This window comes from Medicago sativa, chromosome 6 (assembly GCF_051527215.1).
Source record: "Medicago sativa cultivar Bolivia chromosome 6, Bolivia_mono, whole genome shotgun sequence".
In the NCBI taxonomy this organism is placed as follows: Eukaryota; Viridiplantae; Streptophyta; class Magnoliopsida; order Fabales; family Fabaceae; genus Medicago; species Medicago sativa.
Window position 1 is genome coordinate 2,691,485 of NC_140754.1, and position 23,903 is coordinate 2,715,387.

Consider the following 23,903-nt stretch of genomic DNA (forward strand, 5'->3'; position numbering starts at 1 on the left):
TTGTGTAATTTCTTATTTTTTAGCTATGATTTGTCATACAAAGAACATAATTATAAGCAAGCAATAACGATCGAAGGATTAGAGTTATTATATGGTTAGTAAGAATTCTAATTTTTCTATAGGTCTACTAATTCTTGGTCAAACTTTACTTACCTCCCTGCAAAAATCTAGATTACTAAGGGTCCTTTCCTAAAAACCAGAGAGTTAATGAATTTTTTTTATTAACGTGTTGTCGGTGTGCCAATTACTTACTCTATCTCATAATAATTGTCATACTTACAAAAAATAATTTGTCTCAAAACCAAATGGTTCTTTTGGACGTGAATTAGGACAAAACCATGTTTTTTCACGTCTAGAACAGTACTTCTAGACGTGGTCGGTTTTTAAGCAAGTGGGGGGATGACAAAAACTCTCTTACATATTATCAACCAAATGGTTCAAGCCCAAGTCTTTGTAAGATCAACTTAACAGTGGCAAATAAAAAAATTAATTAATAAAAACTAACATTTAATAAAGGGAGATAAAAAGAAGAAAAATAAATAATGATAATGAGAGTGAAGACAAAATCTTATCACATGTAACCATAAATAATTTAACTTGTGACAAAATTGTCAGTGTATACACATTAGTATACAACTTTGATATTTAAAGTTTCTATGAAATTGAAATGGTCACTCTAGTTGGCTGGAGCAGAATTCTGATAATACCATTTCAGATTCGTACATATTGAGAGAAAGTTTCAACCTCAATCATGAATTCTAGGAGACTATTTCATATACTTTGGTGTTTCAATCTGTATGTGGCATGTACATTCATTCAAGTCTCAAGTGAGAAGAATGACTATAGTAACTCTAAGAAATGTGTGTACCCTGCAATTTATAACTTTGGTGACTCAAATTCGGATACCGGAACTGTATATGCAGCATTTACAGGTGTTCAACCTCCTAATGGAATAAGCTTCTTTGGAAACATATCAGGAAGAGCTTCTGATGGCCGCCTCATAATTGATTTTATAAGTAAGTAGAAACAAACATTATCTTATCTCTACTCTCTTTCAATGATTCACATCCACATATAACAATTGTGAAACATTTTTTAATTTGATTTTGCATGCATCAATGAAATATGCAACTTTTTCACTCACCTCTTTGTTCAATTTTGTGTGTTTGTGTGGACATATGCAGCTGAAGAACTGAAGCTACCATATCTCAGTGCATATTTGAACTCAGTTGGATCAAATTACAGGCATGGTGCTAACTTTGCAGTTGGAGGTGCAAAGTAAAATTAAATAAATTAACAAAAGAATTAAAAAATCAAAAAAATAAAATTTTTAAACAACATCATCAAACGCCTACGTGGCAGACCACGTGTGTAATTAATTTATTTTTCTGATTTTTTAATTCTTTTGTTAATTTATTTAATTTAAAAATTGATTTTTTGGTTTTTTTATTTTTTTAATAAATTAATTACCCACGTGGCCTGCCACGTAGGCTTTGAATAAGTCAAAATTGACCAAAAGGACCAAAGATGCAAAGGGGCTAAATATTAGGAGGCCAAAATTGTAGTTTTTGTACTTAGGGGGTCAAAATTGCAAGTTTTTGAAAGTTAGGAGGGAAAAAGTGCACTTCAGCCTAAAAACTAACATTTAAAAAATAGAAATATAAAGAAGAAAAATAAATCATGATAATGAGAGTGAAGACAAAATCTTATCACATGTAACCATAAATAATTTAACTTGTGACAAAATTGTCAGTGTATACACATCAGTATACAACTTTGATGCTTAAAGTTTCTATGAAATTAAAATGGTCACTCTACTTTGCTCTGGCAGAAGTCTGATAATACCATTTCGGATTCATACATATTGAGAGAAACTTTCAACCTCAATCATGAATTCTATGAGGCTAATAATTCATGTATTATGGTGTTTCAACCTGTTTGTGACATGTACTTTCATTCAAGTCTCAAGTGAGAAGAATGACTATAGTAACTCTAGCAAATGTGTGTATCCTGCAATTTACAACTTTGGTGACTCAAATTCGGATACCGGAACAGTATATGCAACATTTACAGGTGTTCAACCTCCTAACGGTATAAGCTTCTTTGGAAACATATCAGGAAGAGCTTCTGATGGCCGTCTAATCATTGATTTTATAAGTAAGTAGAAACAAACATTATCTTATCTCTACTCTCTTTCAATATGCATCAATGAAATAAGCAACTTTTTCACTCATCATTTTGCATATATCTTTGTTCAATTTTGTGTTTTTGTGTGGACATATGCAGGTGAAGAACTGAAGCTACCATATCTAAGTGCATATTTGAACTCAGTTGGATCAAATTACAGGCATGGTGCCAACTTTGCAGTAGGCGGCGCATCTATTCGTCCTGGTGGTTATAGTCCATTCCATCTTGGTCTTCAAGTATCTCAGTTTATACTGTTCAAGTCACACACCAAGATTCTGTTTAATCAACTCTCTAACAATAGTTAGTTTTTCCTCATCTTTGCATTTCATTACTTGTTTCTGTTATGCCTTTCATTGGATGGTGAAATTGGTGATTCCTGATGAATGATAATCCAGGGACAGAACCACCTTTCAGAAGTGGTCTTCCAAGGCCTGAGGACTTCTCTAAGGCACTTTACACGATTGATATTGGACAAAATGATCTTGCCTATGGTTTTCTACACACTTCAGAAGAACAAGTTCAAAGGTCAATTCCTGAAATATTGAGCCAATTCTCCCAAGCAGTGAAGGTAATTGGTAACCACCAAATCCATGTTTACATTATTATATATAAATTTGATTATGAGTAAATCTTAAACTTGGTCCTTGAAGTATTACACTATCTGCTATTTGGTCCATGTACTATAAAAATTTAATGCATAGTCCCTCAATTATTCTTAATCTATCAAGTTAGCCTTTGAACTATCACTCTTGTTTGTCACATTTATCATATTTTGGAGCCTATTTATCATATGTATATAGTTTAGGGACCAAATAGGAGAGCGAGTGATACTTTAGGGACGAAATTGAACGTTTACGCTTTGACTATAGAACTAAAATACTTGTCATGGCTATGTTTTAGCAACTATACAATGAAGGTGCGAGAGTGTTCTGGATACACAACACAGGTCCAATTGGATGCTTACCCTTCAATTACTTCTCTTATGAGAAGAAGAAGGGTAACCTAGATGCCAATGGCTGTGTGAAACCTCAGAACAAAATAGCTCAGGAATTTAACAAGAAGCTAAAGGACCAAGTGTCTCAACTAAGGAGAAAACTCTCATTGGCCAAATTTACATATGTTGATATGTACAAAGCCAAATATGAACTAATCAGAAATGCAAGGAGCCAAGGTGATCTTCAAGTCTTTAGGAATGTGAGTCCTGTGCAGTCACAATTTTGTAACGCATAACTGCATGCAGCCACCACGTTGATGATTGGATCAAAGATTGGACGATTTAAATTTCAATGCAGATTTTGAATTAGAAAAATATAAAATACAAGCTTGAAATTTGAATCGGCTATTCTTGATTGGTCAACCACAAATGTGGCTGACTTCACTTAGTGCAGTCACGAGATTGTGACTACACTGTCAGTCTTAATATATCAAGCAATCACGAAACATCTGATACAGCTTTTGACTTAGTTATGATTAAAGTCAATATTTTTAACGATCGCGGAACAATTTATGATTGGTTGGCGGTATATTTTCTTTTCATACTAACAATGCTATCAATTAAATTCTTAACTTTGATTTGTGACAGGTTTTATGAGTCTATTGGACTTCTGTTGCGGCAGTTACACCGGTTACCGCATAAACTGTGGGTCGAAAGAAATAATAAATGGAACTGTTAACAGAAATCCATGTACAAATCCTTCTCAACATATTATTTGGGATGGCATACACTACTCCCAAAGGGCAAACCAATTGATTGCTGAAAAAATTATCAACGGATCCTTCTCTGATCCAGTAGTTCCAATTGGAAAGGCATGTTTATAAGCTGTATATTCAGTGGACATACATTCTATTAGCTTGTCACTTAATATGAGATGTTATGCTGGTTAATTTTCAAGTTTCTGTTTCAATAAACCAGAAATTTGTTAGAACAACAAACTCTACAACACCATCATTTTTTATTAAATGCATTGATATGACATCGACACATGTGTCACTTCACTTTGAAAATGCAAGGTCACTTTGTACAAGGTCAACTTCCCGACATTATCTTTATCATCATTAAAAATAGCATGATCCTAGTAATATCCCGTTTTTCATTTTGCAAATATTGAAGTTCAGAGACAAACTTTTTTTCATATACTCCTCATTGTTAATTTTGATATTGATATTATAATTATCTAAATCCAAAGACTACTAATAAGTCAACATAGACATTGAATTTCAACAGTCACATACAAAAGTTGTCAGATACAAGTTTGAATTCGCCACCAATTTGTATAAGCCATTTAAGTTCTCACCCAAACCAAACATCTTTCTGGTATTCAAATCCTGAATAGTGCAACTATTCGAAGACAATTGCACAAAACAAGACAGTGACTTGACTTGCATAACTTTGAAACTGAAATAAGATTGAGTTTGAAAGCAGGAGAATATAATACATTGGTGAGCAGCATAGGTTTACTTGCTTCAGAAGCTTCAATGTTAGCAGCATTAACAGATGAACTTGCTTTGCTAAGATTAGGATGACCATGCTTTGCTAAGATTAGGATGACCATGCTTTGCTAAGATTAGGATGACCATGCTTCTGATAGCAAAATTCAATAGTGTGGTTATGACGATCGCAAAAGGTACAATACCTAGAACCATTCTTGTTGTTACCATTACCGGTGGAACCTTTGCCACGAGTCTGATACCTTCTTGAATCATAAGCATTGATTGAGAATTGAGATGCTAGATTCATCAACATTAACAGGAGGGGAAATCACAACACTTTGACTTTCTTCCTAAACAACTAAGGAGTATACCTTGTTAATGGATGGTAATGATCCATAAGGAGGATTTGAGTCTTAACTACAGAGAAAGAATCATTCAAACCAGTTAGAAACTGAATGATTTGATCTTCAGTTCTGTAATTCTTAGCAACATGAACAGAATCACATATACAAAGGTGAATACAAGTGCAATTTGGAATAGGTCTATGGGAATTCAATTCATCCCAAAGAGACCTCATTTCAATGAAGTATTCCAGAACAAATTTAGTACCTTGTATGAGATTGTTGATAGCAGATCTTAAAGTAGAAATACGAATGCGATCAACTTTAGCAAAACGTTCATTCAAATCTTCCCAAGCAGAAATTTCTGTGTCATGAAAAACGATGGTTGGAGCAATGGATTCAGAAATAGAATTGAGAATCCATGAATGAAGAAGATTTTTGCATCGTTCCCAAGCACTGTGGTTGAGATCACCAAGATCAGGAATTGGCATCGAACCATCAATGAAAGCTAGCTTGTTCTTCGCTCCTAAAGCACGTTGCATTGAACGACTCCAAGCAAGATAATTGGAGCCTTTAAGATTTAGAGAAATGGCTAAAGAACTAGGACCTTTGCTAGGATGAACATAGTAGACAGAATCAGTATCAGAATTGGACTGAGAAGTTGAAGCTTGACGAGGAGCCATGGAAGATTTGCAGAAATTGAGAAAATGGAATCAAGAGAAAGAAGAAGAAGAAGTAACAAGAAGTGATTCTTGTGTAACAAGAAACGAGAAAAGAGAAAGATTCTAGAGAAACAGAGGATAGAAACGTGATTAAACACGATAGAAACAAGAAGAAAATGCAAGAAAATGTGAGAAAAAGCTAGAAAATGCAAGAAAGAGATAAGAACGCAACAGAAAAATGTGGATCGTAACAAACTTCTCTCACTAGAGATAGAAATCTGATACCATATTATAAAAGAAGAAATGAATGAACTAAGTTCTCATTAATTGATCAAAAGGAGCATTATAACTTATATAGAGTTCATAGAGGTGTAGGATAGCTATGATACAATGACTTTATGCTATATAAATCTAAAGCTAGTTAGTTATAACTAACTGCCTAGATAACTTGTGGAATAAGTTATCTATGTAACTATCACTTAGTTTCTTCTATTTCTTCATGATGCAATATTTGCCTCTGAATTCCATCAGAGTTTGGACTATATAAGGTATTAAATCAGATACAACCTTTTATTATATATGCCAATCAAAAGTATAAATATTAAAATGATCTACTATCTATGAAACACAAACACTCAGACGGGCACATTACGAACATGATGGCATCGACAATAATGTGAAAAAATGATATAATGTTCCAGATTAATAAATTTTTAGAATTTTTCATTACTAATTTTTAGAATTTTAGAATTTTTTATATTTTTTTCAATTTTTATTAATTTTTCATTAATAAATTTTTAGAATTTTTCAATTTTTAGAATTTTTCATTATTTTTCATTTTATTATATTATTTTGTTTTTTTAATCATTTTTTATTTTTATTAATTTTTCCAGTATTTTTTCAATTTTTTTCATTTTTATTAATTTTTCAATTTTCCAGAATTTTTTATATATTTTTTCAATTTTTTTATTAATTTTTCATTTTTCCAGAATTTTTTTCAATTTTTTATTAATTTTTTAATTTTCCTGATTTTTTAAATGATTTTAATTAGATTTTTCATTTATTTAATTAAAAAATGATTTTTTATTTATTTTTAATTTAATAATTACCCACGTGGCATGCCACATGGGCGTTGACCGGTCAAAATTGGTCAAAAGGACCAAATATGCAAAGGGGCTAAATCTTAGGGGACCAAAATTGTAGTTTTCATACTTAGGGGGCCAAAATCGCAACTTTTTGAAAGATATGGGGTCAAAGTTGCACTTTAGCCTATAATTTATTGTAATTGTATGTGTTAGTTTCATGTGGGTGTTGCACATTTACATGTGTCGAATGCCAAACACACATTTGATCAGAAGTGTCAGTGCTTCAGAGCTGATACTTACTACTTTGGAATCTAGTTCAAAAATCACATTATCAACTCCCAAATCTCTAATCCAAAAGAATAGACTGCAGCAGTCCATAGGCCTCTCTTTCCGCAACTTGAAGCTTGGACAATTTTTTTACTATACAAAAATGGATTTAAATGTTATATATCTACTACTCAGTGAGTAGTCTGATATCTAATTTTACTATATAATAATCCATTCGTTTCTAATTAGAAGATTTTTTACAAAAATTTGTTTGTCTCTTAATTTATGATCCTCTAAAAATTTTAGATGTATTTATCACTCTTTTTTAAAAATATATCTCTTATAATAACTACCAATTTGTCTTAAAATATAAATAGTTAACATTGGATGTATTTATACAAAAGGTAATTTAGTAATATTTTTTTAGTAATATTTATACATGTTCCAGACAAATTTTTTTTTTTAATAAAAACTAATTAATAATCTTTTCATTCTATGTATTTGATCCTTTTATTTGTTGGTTTCATTTTTCTTAATCAATTAAGTAATCATTAACAACTCAATTTATCAAAAAATAATAATATTAATATTAAGAACTCAAAAGTTTATTAAAGTGGTGAATCAACGGTTCAAAGCAATTTTGCACAAATAATCAATAAAAAAACCCAAAATCGCCACATCAGATTAATAAAATAACAATAAAAAACAAATATTTTCATTGGTTGTCCATGCAAAATTGCTTTGAAGCGTCGGTTCACCACCTTTAAACTTTTTGTGTTAACCCTATAACTTTAGAGGAGGAAAGATACCTTTATAAATTAGAGTTGGTTTGGGTAAAGGTTGATAGTTCTTATGCACATTTTGTTCTTTTATTTTTTTAGCTATTGTTAGGCATTTTTATTTCTCACAAGTGTTTGGTCCAAAAGCATGGTGTCTCAAAGTATTCTAGCATGATCCGTAAATACAGCATGAAACACATTTTGTCACATTAACTTGTGAAAAAATTGTTGAATATACATATTAGTGTACAACTTAAAAGTTTCTATGAATTAGCCTCATGAATTCCATGAGGCTAATTCATGCACTTTGGTGTTTCAACCTGTATGTGGCATGTACATTTATTCAAGTTTCAAGTGACAAATGTGTGTACCCTGCAATTTACAACTTTGGTGACTCAAATTCAGATACTGGAGCAGCAAATGCAATATTTACAGGTGTTCAACCTCCAAATGGAATAAGCTTCTTTGGAAACATATCAGGAAGAGCTTCTGATGGCCGTCTCATAATTGATTTTATAAGTAAGTAGAAACAAATATGCAACTTTTTAAATTGTTTTTGCATGCATCAATGAAATAATAAATTTTTTCACTCATCTTTAACTGAGTCATTTGGACCGTATTGGCGTATTTTTATCGTTTTTTATCGGAAAATGTTCGCATAATGGTTCTTTTTCTTCTCCAACTCCGTTAACCCTTAGCTTAAAGGTTGTACCTTATGTTATGCATTACTTAATTCAGTCAAAAAATGTTATGCATTGCTTAATTTCACTAATTATCAATCAAAATATCATTATTGTGTAATTTTGTCTCACTTTTTCCATTCTACTGATAGGGTTCCATGATTTTCCCAGAACTTCCATAATAGTCTCCTAAGACCTAATTATACGATTTTGGTCTTCCGCTCAATTAAGAGCAAATAGTCATTTGGGTCTTTGGATTTAGGAGGTGTTGCCACTGAGACATTTGTGAATGTGTTTGCAGTTTTGGTAGATTCACAAATAATATGATGACGAGTTACGCTTCAAGGGACCGATGTGTTTGCATTGTAATTGTGTAAGAATGAGTGTTGAAGTATGGCTCATATATAGAGTGTTGTAAACTGAATCGTAGTAGTACTATATATAGAGCTTGTAACATTGAAACCCTAATTCTTATCGCAATAAAAGAAACGAAACTATAACTGCTCTATAGTGAGATAGGCACAATTGGCCGAATCGTGCGCTCATTGCCTTTTCTCTTTCGTTCTTTTATTTAATCTTTTGTTACTGGTTGTTGTTCTAACAGAGAGACTAAATTACACAATCATGAGTCTTAAAGTAGGGGAAATGAGGGTGAAAATTGGGAGAGCCTGACACTGCGATATTCAACAATGATGGAAATATTAGGGACTAAAATTGCTCACATGAAAGTGGGGACCAAAATCACACAGTCGTAATACGTATGTATTATAAGTTGAATTAAACCTTCTAGATATATGCAACTGAAGAATTGAAGCTACCTCATATATCTTTGTTGAATTTTGTGTGTTTGTGGGGACATATGCAGCTGAAGAACTGAAACTACCATATCTCAGTGCATATTTGAACTCAGTTGGATCAAATTACAGGCATGGTGCCAACTTTGCAGTAAGTGCTGCATCTATTCGTCCCCGTGGTTATCATCTATTCAATCTTGGACTTCAAGTATCGCAGTTCATATTGTTCAAGTCACACACCAAGCTTCTGTTTAATCAACTCTCTAATGACGGTTAGTTTTTTCCTGGACTTGTTTCTACTATGCCTTTTAGCGAACTGTTAATGAGTTTTGACACATCTTTATATTTATCAACATAATTAACCACATATTTAAACTTGGTTAACCATCTAAATTGTTATCGATTTGTCTATATTATAGTTGAGACATGAAAAAGAGTAAATGGTGATTTCTGGTAAATGATAATTCAGGGAAAGAACCACCTTTCAAAAGTAGTCTTCCAAGGCTCGAGGACTTCTCTAAAGCCCTTTACACAATTGATATTGGACAAAATGATCTTGCTTATGGTTTTCAATACACTTCAGAGGATCAAGTTCAAAGGTCAATTCCTGAAATATTGAGCAATTTCTCCCAAGCAGTGAAGGTAATTAGCCACCACCATTTTCCAATGTACATTATCATATAAAAATTTGATCAAGAGTAAATACTTGGTCCTTGAACTATTAAACTATTTTTTATTTGGTCCCTGAACTATAAAAATGTAACGAGTAGTCCCTAGACTATTCTTAATCTATCAAGTTAGTCCTTGAATTATCTCTCTCGCATACTTTAATGTAATTTAGGGATTCATTTTATGGATTAAGAATAGTTTAGAGACTATTCATCATATTTATATAGTTCACGGACCAAATAGGAGAGCAAGTGATAGTTTCGGGACAAAATTGAACGTTTATTCTTTGACTATAGAACTAAAACACTTGACATGGCTATATTTTAGCTACTATACAATGAAGGTGCAAGGGTGTTCTGGATACACAACACAGGTCCAATTGGATGTTTGCCCTTCAATTACTACACTTATGGGAAAAAGAAGGGTAATCTAGATGCCAATGACTGTGTAAAATCTCAAAACAAAATAGCTAAGGAGTTTAACAAGAAGCTAAAGAACCAAGTGTCTCAACTAAGGAAAGAACTCCTACAGGCCAAATTTACATATGTTGATATGTACAAAGCCAAATATGAACTAATCAGAAATGCAAGGAGCCAAGGTGATCTTTAAGTCTCTAAAAGAACACACCATTGAGTAGAATGCAATGTTTTCATTATCATCAAATTAGGAATGTTAGTCGTGTGCAGTCATAATTTCGTAACGCATAGCTGCATGCTGCCAACCACGTTGATGATTGGATTAAAGATTGGACGGTTCAAATTTTGATGCAGATTTAAAAAAAATATAAAATACGAGCTTGAAATTTGAATCGGCCGTTCTTGATCGGTAAACCACAAATGTGGCTGACTTAGTGCAGTCATGAGATTGTGACTGCACTGTCAGTCTTGATATATCAAGCATTCTCGAAACATCATATACGACATTTGTGTTAGTTATGATTAAAGTCAATATTTTTAACGACGTAACAATTTATGATTGGTTAATGGTATATTTTCTTTTCTTACTAACAATGCTATCGATTAAATACTTAGCTTTGATTTGTGACAGGTTTTGTGAGTCGTTTGGACTTCTGTCACAACCTTTACGGTATAAATGGAACTGTGAATAGATATCCATGTACAAATCCTTCTGAATATATTAGTTGGGATGGCATACACTACTCTCAAAGGGCAAACCAATTGGTTGCTGAAAAAATAATCTATGGATCATTCTCTCATCCACAAGTTCCAATTGGGAAGGCATGTTTCTAAGTTGTATAATTCAGTGAACATACATTTATTAGCTTGTCACTTAATATGAGATTAATATGAGATGTATGTCCATAAGTTATGGTTGTTAATTTTTATTAGGAAACAAGTAAAATGAAGAGAAAATGAATTGTTATTATTGAATGAAGTGTTTACAACTGATATATATACAAGAAGCTAAGGCTATGGTAAGCTATCATGAACATGCAGTAGAGTATAAACCCTAACTACAATAACTTGCGCAACAAGCAATAGAAAAACTAAGTGATATCATCACTGTGTAATATCCCCCCACAAGTTGGAGGTTGATAGATGTTTATCAAGCCCAACTTGGATAACAAAACATGAAAAGTCTTGGGAAGTAAAGCTTTGGTGAAGAAATCAGCTACTTGATCTTGGGAAGAAACTGGAAGTAGCTTGAGGATGCCAGAATTCAACTTCTCTCTGATCAAGTGACAATCAATCTCTAAGTGTTTGGTTCTTTCATGAAACACAGGGTTAGAGGCAATATGAATGGCACTCTGATTGTCACAATAAAGTACAGGAAGCTTGGAACAAGAGATATGCAGATCCCTGAGAAGGTAAAGAAGCCATTGAAGCTCACATGTGGCAGATGCAAGAGCTCTGTATTCAGCCTCAGAAGAGGATCTGGATACTGTGATCTGTTTCTTTGTCCTCCATGATATTAAAGAGCTTCCTAAGAAAAAACATTGACCAGAAATGGATTTTCTAGTGTCAAGGTATCCAGCCCAATCTGCATCTGAGAAGCCTTGCAATGTAAGGGAAGCATTTCTGGGAAAGAACAAGCCATTGCCAGGACACCCCTTAAGATATTTCAAAACTCTTAAAGCTGCATGATAATGAGCTTGAGTAGGTTTAGAGAGGAACTGACTCAATTGCTGTGTAATGAATGTGATGTCAGGTCTTGTAGTATTGAGATAAAGCAATCTACCCACCAATCTTCTATAGACAGGAACATCATCATATAATGGACCATAATCATGATGAAGTTTAATAGATGAATCAGAAGGAGTAGAAACAGGTTTGGAACCTATAGTGCCTGAATCATCCAGTAAATCCAAACAATACTTTCTCTGGCACAAAGAAATTCCTGATTTGGAATGTGCAACCTCAATACCCAAGAAGTATTTCAACTGACCTAAATCCTTGATTTTAAACAATGAATCCAAAACACATTTGATGTGAGTGAATTCCTGAAGATAGTTGCCTGCAAGGAGGATATCATCAACATAAACCAGAAGAATGGTGAAAGAGGATGATGTTTTCTTCACAAACAAGGAATGGTCAGAGGCAGCCTGCAGGTAGTCATGAGACAAGAGAGTGGAAGTTAATCTTTCATACCACTTTCTACTAGCTTGTTTCAAACCATATAAAGACTTTTGAAGTTTGCAGACTTGATTTGGTTTGTCAGTTTTAATGCCAGGAGGAACTATCATGTACACATCTTCTTGTAGTTCTCCATGAAGAAAGGCATTATTAACATCAAGTTGATGAAGATGCCAATTGAGGATTGAAGACAAAGCAATTACAAGCCTGACAGTTGTAAGCTTAGCAACTGGAGAATATGTGTCAAAGTAGTCCAAGCCTTCAATTTGGTTATAACCTTTGGCCACAAGTCTAGCCTTATATCTCTCAATAGAGCCATCAGCATGAAACTTGATTTTATAGACCCATCTGCAACCAATAGGCTTGACATTGGGTGGTAAATCCACAAGCTTCCAGGTGCCAGTTTTCTCAAGAGCATGAAGTTCAACTTGCATAGCATGCTTCCAACAATCATGTTTACTAGCTTCAGCATATGATTTTGGCTCAGGTTGTGAATGAAGGGACAACACAAAAGAAGAATGAGCATTAGATAATGAATGATGAGATACATAATTGGAAATGGGATATGTAGATGCATGAATGTTACTGCAAACATAATCTTGCAGATAAGAAGGAGTAGTAATGTTTCTAGATGAATGTCTGGAAACAAAAGGGGCAACAGGTGAAGTAATAGGAGTAGGAGGGGAGACAATAGGTGAAGACACTATATCATCAATAATAGGAGGCTGGGAAGGAGAAGTGTCAACAATAGGTGAAGGAGACTGATGAGAGAAATACTCCCAGTCAGGTGAGGTTGAAGAAGGTGAATGATGATGAGGAAGATGGTTCTCATGGAAGGTAACATGTCTAGAGACAAATATTTCTCTAGTATGCAGATCATAAAGAGTAAAACCCTTATAACCTCTCTTGTATCCCAAGAAAAGAGACTTTCTAGCTCTAGGTTGTAATTTGGTTATGTGAGAATGAAGAGTGGAAGCATAACATAGGCAACCAAAAACCTTAAACAAAGAAATATCAGGTAGTTTATTATGAAGCATGAAATAGGGAGATTGATTTTGCAATATAGGTGTAGGGACTCTATTGATAAGGAAAACAACATGATGAATAGCATATGACCAAAAGGAAGGAGGTAATTTTGATTGGTACAATAAAGCCCTACCAACATTGAGGATATGTTGATGTTTCCTCTCAACCCTACCATTTTGTTGTGGGGTTTCAACACAAGATTTTTGATGAATAATACCATGAGATGCATAAAAAATAGGTAAATGAAATTCAGGACCATTATCAGATCTTATAAATTTGGGAGTTGTATGAAAATGGTTTTTAATCATAAGAATAAAGTTTTGAACATGATGAGACACTTCAGATTTGGTTTTAAGGAGAATGATCCAAAGAAATCTGCTATGGTCATCCAAAATAGTAAGAAAGTATCTATGACCATGTACAGAAGCAACAAATAAAGGACCCCATATATCTAAATGTATAAGCTCAAAATTGGCAGAAGCATATGAAGAACTTGAAGTAAAAGGTAAATGCTTGTGCCTGGCAAAATGACAGAGATCACAAGTATCTTTATTATTAGAAGTAATATCAGGATACAAAAGAGACGTTTTATGGAGTCTCTGATGAGACAAATGACCAAGTCTAAAGTGCCACAAGGCATCATTAGGAACAAAATGATCATGTTTATTACAATTTGAAAGAGAAACATTATTACAAGAAACACTAGAAACAGAAGGGAACTTCATATGTGAAGGTTGACTTGAAGGATAAAACTTGTATAAGCCATCCTCTTGTTTAGCCAAACCAATCATCCTCAAAGACTGGTGGTCCTGTATGATACATTTATCAAGATAAAATTGAAAGAAACAAGTCATGGATTCACAAACTTTGGCTACAGAAATGAGATTGAGTTTAAAATGGGGTGAATAAAGAACATGAGAAAGAGTAAATTTGGAATTGAATGAAACTGTGCCAGCATGATGAGCTAAAACCAAGTTACCATTAGGTAAAGAAACATGCATAGGCTTAATTCTATAAAATGAACTAAAATATGAAAGATCACAACAAATGTGCTCATTAGCACCTGAATCAATAAGCCAAAAAGAAGGTTTACTTGTGAAAGAAGAAACAGAAGCAGATATACCTGCAGAAGTATCAGGTGTTGCAATGCTGGTGGAAGTGATATGATTTGAAGTAGCTTGTGAAGGAGGGGTTGCTGAAACCACCAAATTTGATTGTTGTAACATGGATACAAGCTGAGCAAGTTGTTCTTGAGAAAAACCAGCAGAAGGAGAACTTGCAGAAGCACCTGAACCAGAAGAAGATGTGGCACCAGTTTCTATATCTTCTTGACAAGCAGCATTAGCACGAGGCATAGATTTCTTAACATTGGGGCATCCATGCTTCATGTAACAAAAATCCACAGTGTGATTTGTACGGTTGCAAAAAGTGCAAAATCTAGTTGGTTTGTTACCTTGCCACGACCTTGGGGTTTCCTTGAATCAGAAGCATTGATCTGAACAGAGGAATCTTCAGTAACACTTAATGAAGTGAGAGAAGCATGATTACTCTCTTCTTGAACAACCAAAGAATAAACTTTGTTCAAAGAAGGAAGAGGATCAAGAAGAGGAACTTGAGTTCTTACAACAGAGAATTGATCATTTAAACCAGTTAGAAACTGCATTATTTGATCTTCATTCCTATGAAATTTAGCAGTTCTTGAAGCAATACAACGGCAAGGATGAACACAAACACAATTAGGGATTGGTCTGTGTGAAGATAGTTCTTCCCAAAGAGATTTCATTTCAGTGAAATACTCTAAAACACTCTTAGATCCTTGCTTCAAGTTGTTAATGGAGGAACGTAAATTTGCAATACGAATACGATCAATTTTGGAAAATCTTTCTTTCAAATCAAGCCAAACCTCAAGAGCAGTATCACAAAACACAATAGTTGGTGCAATAGATTCTGACACTGAATTGATAAGCCAAGATTGAACTAGATGATTGCAACGTTCCTAAGCTGAACGGTTCAAGTCATCTTCATCAGGCATAGGTATTGAACCATTGATGAATCCTAGTTTGTTCTTCGTGCCCAAAGAACGCTCAACAGCGCGACTCCATGCGATGTAATTGGAACCGGTGAGCTTAGGAGTAATAGAAAGAGAATTAGGATTCTCACTAGGATGAACAAAGTAAACTGATTCAGTATCAGGTGATGAATTACGAGGCGCCATAGAAGATTCAGAGAAGAATTCAAGTTGCAGAAAAACAGAGTATGAAAAGCTTCAATGAAGAAGATGAAGCAAAGCAAGAAAAAGGTGAATTTGGGAAAATCAAAGGCGCAACAAGGTTGAAACAACCACAAGCAACGAGAATCACGGTGGATAAACAAGAATCAACACCGGAAAACAAGAAAGAAACGATCAACAATGGTGATCGGAGAAGAGGAAGCAGCGGAGAAAAACGGTTACAAAACTGTTATGGATCGTAACAACCTTTCTCTTGTGAAGAGAAGGCGCGTGATACCATATTAGGAAACAAGTAAAATGAAGAGAAAATGAATTGTTATTATTGAATGAAGTGTTTACAACTGATATATATACAAGAAGCTAAGGCTATGGTAAGCTATCATGAACATGCAGTAGAGTATAAACCCTAACTACAATAACTTGCGCAGCAAGCAATAGAAAAACTAAGTGATATCATCACTGTGTAATAATTTTCAAGTCTTTGAATCAATAAACCAGAAATTTGTGTCAGAATAAACTCTACAACACCAACATTTTTGATTAAATGCATATCACTGGTATGACATCGACACATGTGTTCCTTCACTTTGAAAATAGCAGTTCATAAACAAACTTTTTTCATATACTCCTCATTGTGAATTTTGATATTGATATTATAATTATCTAAATCCAAAGACATAGACATTGATTTTCAACAATCACATACTAAAGTTGTCAAATAAAAGTTTGATTTCATAAATTTAGAGGGTGAAAAATGAAAATATATTAGAAAAATGTATTCAACACCAACTCTTTTAAACTAGCAAGTGTTTCAAGTCAAAGGTGGATAAGTTTAGTAGCATCGATACAACTATTAGCTGTGATTAGTCCATAAGTTTAGTAGAGTTAGTTTTGATTAGTTTTACTTGTGGATAAGTTTGTTAGTTTGGTACATGGTGCCTTACTCTCCAAGTCATGTATATATATAACTTGTAAACTCTTTTCATCTATCAATTAAAATCATAACAAACTTTCCAACACTTTCCTCTCTCTCCATGACAAACTCTCATTCTCTATTCTTCTTCTATTCTCAATATTCTTCCATTTAAGATTACTTGCAAAGCAAGATAGCAATAGCTGCGTTAATAGATACAAAGTGAGGCCAACAAATTGATACAAAGTGGAAGGAAGACGAGAATAAAATTAGTATCACCCATGCTTTTTTATTTTTTATTTTTACAAAAACAAACGATATTCATTCTTTCAATTACATCGATAAAATACAAATTTAAAGTTGCTAAAAACAATGCAGGATAAATCTGTGAACAAACTCACAACATCTATGTTAATAGCATCAAACGGTAGAATATTTATGCCTACAAACATGACTATATTCAAGTATCCGAAATACTCATGTTTGCAACGTTGACGACGCCAAAGTAATTGATCGAATCTGCACTTCCTCAAATCTAATCTTTCAATTTGGATCGAATAAACACCACATTGAGATGGAAAATAAAAAACAAACCGCACAAAGATGGTGAATCACAAAATCGAAAATATCTGAAAATCACTTATTTAACTAAATAAGAAAGAAAAGTGGTGACGGATAGGATTTGAGAAGGAGAAGAGTGAGAACTTTTATGAAATCTAATAATATGCTTTTGTATTTCTATGCATATCTCTTTTTCATGGTATCTTCACTACACCACCTTGTTTATCGGTTGGAACTTGCTAAATAAACAATTGAATATTGCCAACTTATAAATCAATTTAAATTGTGACGGACGGTTCAAAACAATTTTATACAGACAACCAATGAAACCACTTAGAAGTGGGATAAGGTAGTTACATTTGTTTTCTATTAATATTTTATTAATCTGATGTGGCGATTCTGGGTGTTTTCATTGGTTGTCTGTGCAAAATTGCTTTGAGCCATCGGTTCTAACCCTATAACTTTAGAGTTGGTTTGGGTGGTACGTAAAGGTTGATAATTCTTATGCACATTTTGTTGTTTTATTTTTTAGCTATTCTTAGGCATTTTTTTCTCCCAGGTGTTTGGTCCAAAAGCATGGTGTCTTTGGCACCACAAAGCATTAATTCAAGCGTGATCCGTAAATACAGCATGAAACAAATTCCATTTACTCTATTTAGATTAGATTTCCTTTCATGTCTTTCAACTCCATCCCATTTAACTTGTGACAAAATTGTCATTGTAACCTAAAGTTTCATGAATTAGCCTAATGAATTCCATGAGGTTAATTCATGTACTTTGGTGTTTGAACCTGTATGTGACATGTACATTTATTCAAGTTTCAAGTCATGAATGTGTGTACCCTGCAATTTATAACTTTGGTGACTCAAATTCAGATACTGGAACTGCATATGCAATTTTCAAACGTAATCAACCTCCTAATGGCATAAGCTTTGGAAACATATCTGGAAGAGCTTCTGATGGCCGTCTCATAATTGATTATATAAGTAAGTAGAAAGAAACATTATCTTACCTCTTTCAATTGTTTTTGCATGCATCAATGAAATAATCAAAAAATTTCACTCATCTTTAAATGAGTCATATGGACCGTATTGACGTATGTTTATCGGAAAATGTTAGCATATTTTCTTCAATTCTGTTGACCCTTAGCTTAAAGGTTGTATAGCTTATGTTATGCATTACTTAATTCAGTCAAAAAATGTTATACATTGCTTAATTTCACTCATATAATTTTAGTCTCCAGATTAGTCCTAATTGTATAATTTTGGTTTTTTGCTCAATTGGGAGAGAAGATTTTCAATAATGATGGAAATATTAGGGACTAAAATTGCTCTCATGAAAGTGGGGACCAAAATCACACAATCGTAATACTCGTGAATTAAACGTTAAATTAAACCTTCTAGTTATTTATGTAATAATTACTATGTGTGTGTTTGTTTATTTTTTGTGGATATATGCAACTGAAGAGTTGAAGCTACCTCATACCTTTGTTCAATTTTGTGTGTTTGTGTGCACATATGCAGCTGAAGAACTGAAGGCACCGTATCTAAGTGCATATTTGAACTCAGTTGGATCAAATTACAGGTATGGTGCCAACTTTGCAGCAGGCGGTGCATCGATTTGTCCTGGTAGCGGTTGGAGTCCATTCGATCTTGGACATCAAGTATCCCAATTCAGACAGTTCAAGTCACACACAATGATTCTGTTTAATAACGGTTAGTTTTCTGCATCTTTGCATTTTCTTGCTTGTTTCTATTATGCCTTTCAACGAACGATTAATGAGTCTTGACACCATATTTAAATTTTGTTAACTATCCAAACTGTTGTCAATTTTTGTTATGAATTATGTGTCAAAATATCACCTGTTTACAACAAAAACATTCAAAAATTATTCAGTATCCTCCGAATTTAATAATTTTCTACAATTTATATCAGAGTTGAGACATGAAAATGTAATAAATTGTTATTCCTGATGAATGATAATACAGAGACAGAACCATCTCTCAAAAGTGGTCTTCCAAGGCCTGAGGACTTCTCTAAGGCCCTTTACACAATTGATATCGGACTAAATGATCTTGCCTCTGGTTTTCTACGCTTTTCAGAAGAACAAGTTCAAAGGTCATTTCCTGAAATTTTGGGCAATTTCTCCCAAGCAGTGAAGGTAATTGGTAACATTATCATATTTTAGAGTCATTAAGGGATTCATTTGTTGGATTTAGAATAGTTTAGAGACTATTTATCATATTTATATAGTTCCGTAACCAAATTGGAGAGCGTGTGATAGTTTAAGGACAAAATTGTATGTTTAGGACTATAAAACTAAAATACTTGTCATGGCTATGTTTTAGCAACTATACAACGAAGGTGCAAGAGTGTTCTGGATACACAACGTCGGTCCAGTTGGATGTTTGCCCTTGAATTATTACTCTAATCAGAACAAGAAGAAGGGTAACCTAGATGCCAATGGCTGTGTGGAATCTGAGAACAAAATAACTCAGGAATTGAACAACAAGCTAAAGGATCAAGTGTCTCAACTAAGGAAAGAACTCGTACAGGCCAAATTTACATATGTTGATATGTACAAAGCCAAATATGAACTAATCAGCAATGCAAAGAGCCAAGGTGATCTTCATGTCTTTAAAAGAACACATCATTATCATCAAATTATGTGAGTCGTGTGCAGTCACAATTTCGTAACGCATAACTGCATGCAGCCAACCATGTTTACGATTAGATCAAAGATTGGACGGTTTAAATTTCAATGCGGATTTTGTTTTAAAAAAAAATATAAAATACAAGATTGAAATTTGAATTTTCTGTTCTTGATCGAACGACCACAAATGTGACTGACTTAGTGCAGTCACAAGATTATGACTACACACAACCCTAATCCTAAAATAAACCAACATCGTTAACTTACGAGTTCAATTTTGATACACTGTCAGTGTTAATATATCAAGCCATCATGAAACATCTACACAACTTTTGTGTTAGTTCTGATTAAAGTCAATATTTTTAGCGACGTGACAATTTATGATTAGTTGATGGTATATTTTCTTTTCGTACTAACTGTGCATATAAATTAAATACTTAGCCTTGATTTGTGACAGGATTTGTGAGTCTAATAGATTTCTGTTGCGGAAGTTACACCGGTAATTACAGCGTAAACTGTGGGATGAATACAAATTTATGTACAAATCCTTCTCAACATATTAGTTGGGATGGCATACACTACTCCCAAAGGGCAAACCAATTGATTGCTGAAAAAATCATCCATGGATCCTTCTCTGATCCAGTAGTTCCAATTGGGAAGGCATGTTTATAAGTTGTATAATTCAGTGGACATACATTCTATTAGTTTGTCACTTAATATGAGATGTTATACTGGTTAATTTTCTAGTTTCTGGAAATATGCACATTAATTAGTAAGAACAAACTCTAACTCAGCATAGCCACCATCCGACACTGATATGACATCGACACATGTGTTGAAGTGCATAAACGAACATTTTTCATTGTTACTTTTGGTATTATAATCAGTGGCGTATCCAGGACCCTGGATTAGGGGGTGCAAATTTTTTAACTTCATTAATTATTAATATTATGAATTTTAATATATACACACACACACACACACACACACACACACACAAACATACACATTGATCTATTCATTTCTCATTGTATCTAATTAGTATGCATCGACAATCGACATGACGATGTAAACTTATTTCACACATGCGTTTAATAATGTGTTGTTTGATCATTTACCATCGAAAACAATAAGTTGTCATATTCATTAATTGACATAGAAGCAGATCATTGAACGCATAGAAAATAACTTTAGAGTTGGTGCATAGAAATTAAACCCTTTTTCTTATTAATTTAAACTATAAATTTACATTTGTGTTACTTTTACCCACTAAGAATTCAAAAGAGTAATATCATTTACATTATATACAATTAATCATAATCATAGTCTTTATAAGAAAAAGAATTAAAAAAAATAGGAGTCAAAAAAATAGTGAGAGTGAAATAATTCCTCTGAAAAAAAGGAGTCAAAAGATTTTTGTTTTGAATAATATACATCACCTAACCTATATTTGCAAATATATAGAGTAAAAATGTGTTTGATTGGTGTAGTGGATGATTAATTGTAGATGCAGTGCAGATATAACACGAATTCGATACCAATGTTAATTTTGTTTTTGGCTTTTATATAAGTGATAAAAATTTCCAAATACTCATTCCTCATATTTATAATAACACTTGAAAAGTCAAAACATCTGTAGTACTATTAGTGGTACATGTGAGCGTCAGTGTGCACACCAAACAATGCAGAGCCTGCGCGTGTTAGTAATACCCAATCTAGGATGAGGTGGTGCAAAACAGAAACATCAGGGTGTGCAAATAGCAATGAAAGTAGGAAAACTGATGCAAATTTCAGAAATCCAGGGTGTGCAGATGCACACCCTCAATGCTACCTAGCTCTGCCCCTGATTATAATTAAAAAATTAAATAACAAAAAAAAATCCAAAGACTAGTCAAGATGTAGCTAGATTAAAACAAAATTACCAAAAAATAATAAAAAAACTGATTTTTGTGCACTTTAGTTGTTTACTTTTATCACTTTCAACAATCACATACAAAAGCTATTCAAAAATTGGGAAATCCAAATGTATAAGAAAAATGTATTCAACACCCAACTCTATAAAATTAATAATATATAGCTTCACTTCAAAGATGTGAGGCCAACAACTATGGAGGAGCTCAGTGTGTATCATTATTCGTATATACAAGTGGAAGGAAGAGAACAATAAATTATTATCTCCCATGCTTTTATATTTCTATTGACTACTTACTAAGAGTGGGTTAACTAGGTTTAAATGTTAATCCTAGTTAAAATAAGGTTAACACAAACTAATTTTAGGTATGTACGCCTAAACTTAACATAAGTATGTATAAATTGTTAACCTTTTGCTAGCTTAAATTAAGTTTAAGTATATTCACTTAAACTTAGTTTAGGTATGCACAATTTTTTTTTTGTCAAGTAGCCTAGCGGCTAGAGAAATTCACCTTAAAGGTGAATAAGTGGGGTGTCCGGGGTTCGAACCCCGGCCCCTGCATACAAATGCATTATCCCTTACCAAATGAGCTAAGCTCATGGGGACAGGTATGCACAAATGTTAACAGAAGGTTAACGTAGTTTAAATTTAAGAATGACTATGTCACTTAAAATAAAATTTAACATAAATTAAGTTATACATGTAAACTCAGTTTACGCAGGTACAAACTACTACCTTTACCATTTATTTTTATACACTATTGTATTTTTTGCCTTTCTCCAAGCTACTTTATTCAATTGAGGTTTGGAAGATGAAGAAGAGTGAGTTTCAATGAAGAGATGAGAAGGGGAGAGAAGAGAAGTGGTTTCAATGAGAAGAAGAGAAGTGTCTTGGGTTTTGGAAGGAATTCCACACAAATTATATTTTAGAAGATATGAAATGGTTTTTGTACAATTGAAAATTTATTTTGTTTTAAAGGTAGTTTAGTCATTTTAAATCATTTTAGGTGTAACTAGGTTTTATTGGAGTCTAACCAGAAATTTTCCTATTCGTGCCAAAAAAAATATAAACGATTGAAAAAATATTATTTTAAACTCTTTTCAAAAAATTACTGTTTTCCTTAAAAAAAAAATTACTATTTTAAGCTTAATATTATACCTATGTTAACGCTCAGTCAAAACAAAATATAAACGTAAAAAAGTATTTACATATAGAGTCAGGATCCGTTAACACCAGGTGTCAACGAATTCGTTGACACCAAATCTCAACCATCGATTTTATTTAATCTGAAGGCTCTCATTAACTCACTTAAATTGTGAACGTGAACCCCACCCTCTTTATTCTATTCTATCGTTCTATCTGAACTATCAGTATCACACCTCCTTCTACATTGTGTATACCTGCACTATCATCTCTTTCATCAATCAAATGTAATGCTCTCAGAAATTAAAAGCCCACCATTCAATTAGTGATGTAGATGAATTTAACCAAAGATGAAAGTAGAAATATGCTTAACCTAATTTCCTTTTGCAATTACAAATCAATTCCACATGTTATTTTGATCCATATTTTGTCCATGATCTGTTCTGATCGTCACCGGTAAACCTTAAACAAATTAATTCATTGAATCAAAATAGTGGAATCCCATGTCATATAATAATTTTTCATCAACGGATTGTTCAATTGATTTTGTCTACAAAATAATCAATACAAAATAATATGAATTGTTGTTGTTGGTGGATACACTTGATAGGGAAATAACTCATAGATGTTAGTGTGACTCCAAGGAGATGTTCTCGTGGACAATTATTTAATGGAAATTGTGCCCTTGAGTTAGATCAATTTTTCATAGAAGATGAAAGTAAGTTTAGCCGACAATGTTGATGCAAAAGAGAAGACGATGCGAAAAGGAATAAAGGGAATATCGTCACGTGCACCATTTAAGCGATTTAATGAGAACCGTTAGATTAAATAAAATCGATGGTTGAGATTTGGTGTCAACGAATTCGTTGACACCTGGTGTCAACGGATCCTGTCTCTTATATATAATGTAGATTAAACCTATTTTATTTTAAATTATAATTAACTAGAAAGGGTAAAGTTGGATTTTAGACAAAATA

At 33.3% G+C, this 23,903-nt stretch overlaps 3 protein-coding genes across 9 annotated transcripts; all 3 read left to right on the plus strand.

Moving 5' to 3' along the window:
* The first annotated feature begins 31 nt into the window (after positions 1-31).
* On the plus strand, positions 32-4,071 carry LOC146912020 (GDSL esterase/lipase At3g27950-like). Of its 6 annotated transcripts, none has more exons than XM_085718694.1 (6): positions 548-1,016; positions 1,185-2,157; positions 2,287-2,487; positions 2,583-2,755; positions 3,088-3,381; positions 3,770-4,071. In XM_085718694.1, the coding sequence occupies exons 2-6, from the start codon at positions 1,890-1,892 to the stop codon at positions 3,776-3,778; spliced, it is 945 nt and encodes a 314-aa protein (XP_085574820.1). In that variant the 5' UTR covers positions 548-1,016; positions 1,185-1,889; the 3' UTR covers positions 3,779-4,071. The 6 variants fall into 6 exon arrangements, with proteins under 6 accessions (XP_085574817.1, XP_085574821.1, XP_085574819.1 ...); XM_085718692.1 differs by having other exon boundaries at positions 556-1,016; positions 2,589-2,755; positions 3,088-3,358; XM_085718690.1 differs by having other exon boundaries at positions 565-1,016; positions 3,088-3,358.
* Positions 4,072-7,996: 3,925 nt separating this feature from the next.
* On the plus strand, positions 7,997-11,285 carry LOC146912021 (GDSL esterase/lipase At3g27950-like). Its single transcript, XM_085718697.1, has 5 exons — positions 7,997-8,270; positions 9,297-9,497; positions 9,695-9,867; positions 10,222-10,492; positions 10,942-11,285. The coding sequence occupies exons 1-5, from the start codon at positions 8,030-8,032 to the stop codon at positions 11,142-11,144; spliced, it is 1,089 nt and encodes a 362-aa protein (XP_085574823.1). The 5' UTR covers positions 7,997-8,029; the 3' UTR covers positions 11,145-11,285.
* A 6,586-nt stretch (positions 11,286-17,871) lies between these two features.
* Positions 17,872-20,610, plus strand: LOC146912022 (GDSL esterase/lipase At5g14450-like). Of its 2 annotated transcripts, none has more exons than XM_085718703.1 (5): positions 17,872-18,204; positions 18,742-18,933; positions 19,207-19,379; positions 19,567-19,840; positions 20,329-20,610. In XM_085718703.1, exons 1-5 carry the CDS (start codon positions 17,967-17,969, stop codon positions 20,541-20,543), a joined length of 1,092 nt encoding a protein of 363 aa, XP_085574829.1. In that variant the 5' UTR covers positions 17,872-17,966; the 3' UTR covers positions 20,544-20,610. The 2 variants fall into 2 exon arrangements, with proteins under 2 accessions (XP_085574829.1, XP_085574830.1); XM_085718704.1 differs by having other exon boundaries at positions 17,906-18,204; positions 19,321-19,379.
* The last annotated feature ends 3,293 nt before the right edge of the window (positions 20,611-23,903 follow it).

Coding starts and splice junctions, on each gene's coding strand:
- LOC146912020 (XM_085718690.1), top strand. CDS start 1,890: ATGAATTCTATGAGGCTAATAATTCATGTATTATGGTGTTTCAACCTG. Junction 2,158..2,286: donor TCTAATCATTGATTTTATAA/GTAAGTAGAAAC, acceptor GGACATATGCAG/GTGAAGAACTGAAGCTACCA. Junction 2,756..3,087: donor AATTCTCCCAAGCAGTGAAG/GTAATTGGTAAC, acceptor GCTATGTTTTAG/CAACTATACAATGAAGGTGC.
- LOC146912021 (XM_085718697.1), top strand. CDS start 8,030: ATGAATTCCATGAGGCTAATTCATGCACTTTGGTGTTTCAACCTGTAT. Junction 8,271..9,296: donor TCTCATAATTGATTTTATAA/GTAAGTAGAAAC, acceptor GGACATATGCAG/CTGAAGAACTGAAACTACCA. Junction 9,868..10,221: donor ATTTCTCCCAAGCAGTGAAG/GTAATTAGCCAC, acceptor GCTATATTTTAG/CTACTATACAATGAAGGTGC.
- LOC146912022 (XM_085718703.1), top strand. CDS start 17,967: ATGAATTCCATGAGGTTAATTCATGTACTTTGGTGTTTGAACCTGTAT. Junction 18,205..18,741: donor TCTCATAATTGATTATATAA/GTAAGTAGAAAG, acceptor GCACATATGCAG/CTGAAGAACTGAAGGCACCG. Junction 18,934..19,206: donor AATGATTCTGTTTAATAACG/GTTAGTTTTCTG, acceptor ATGATAATACAG/AGACAGAACCATCTCTCAAA.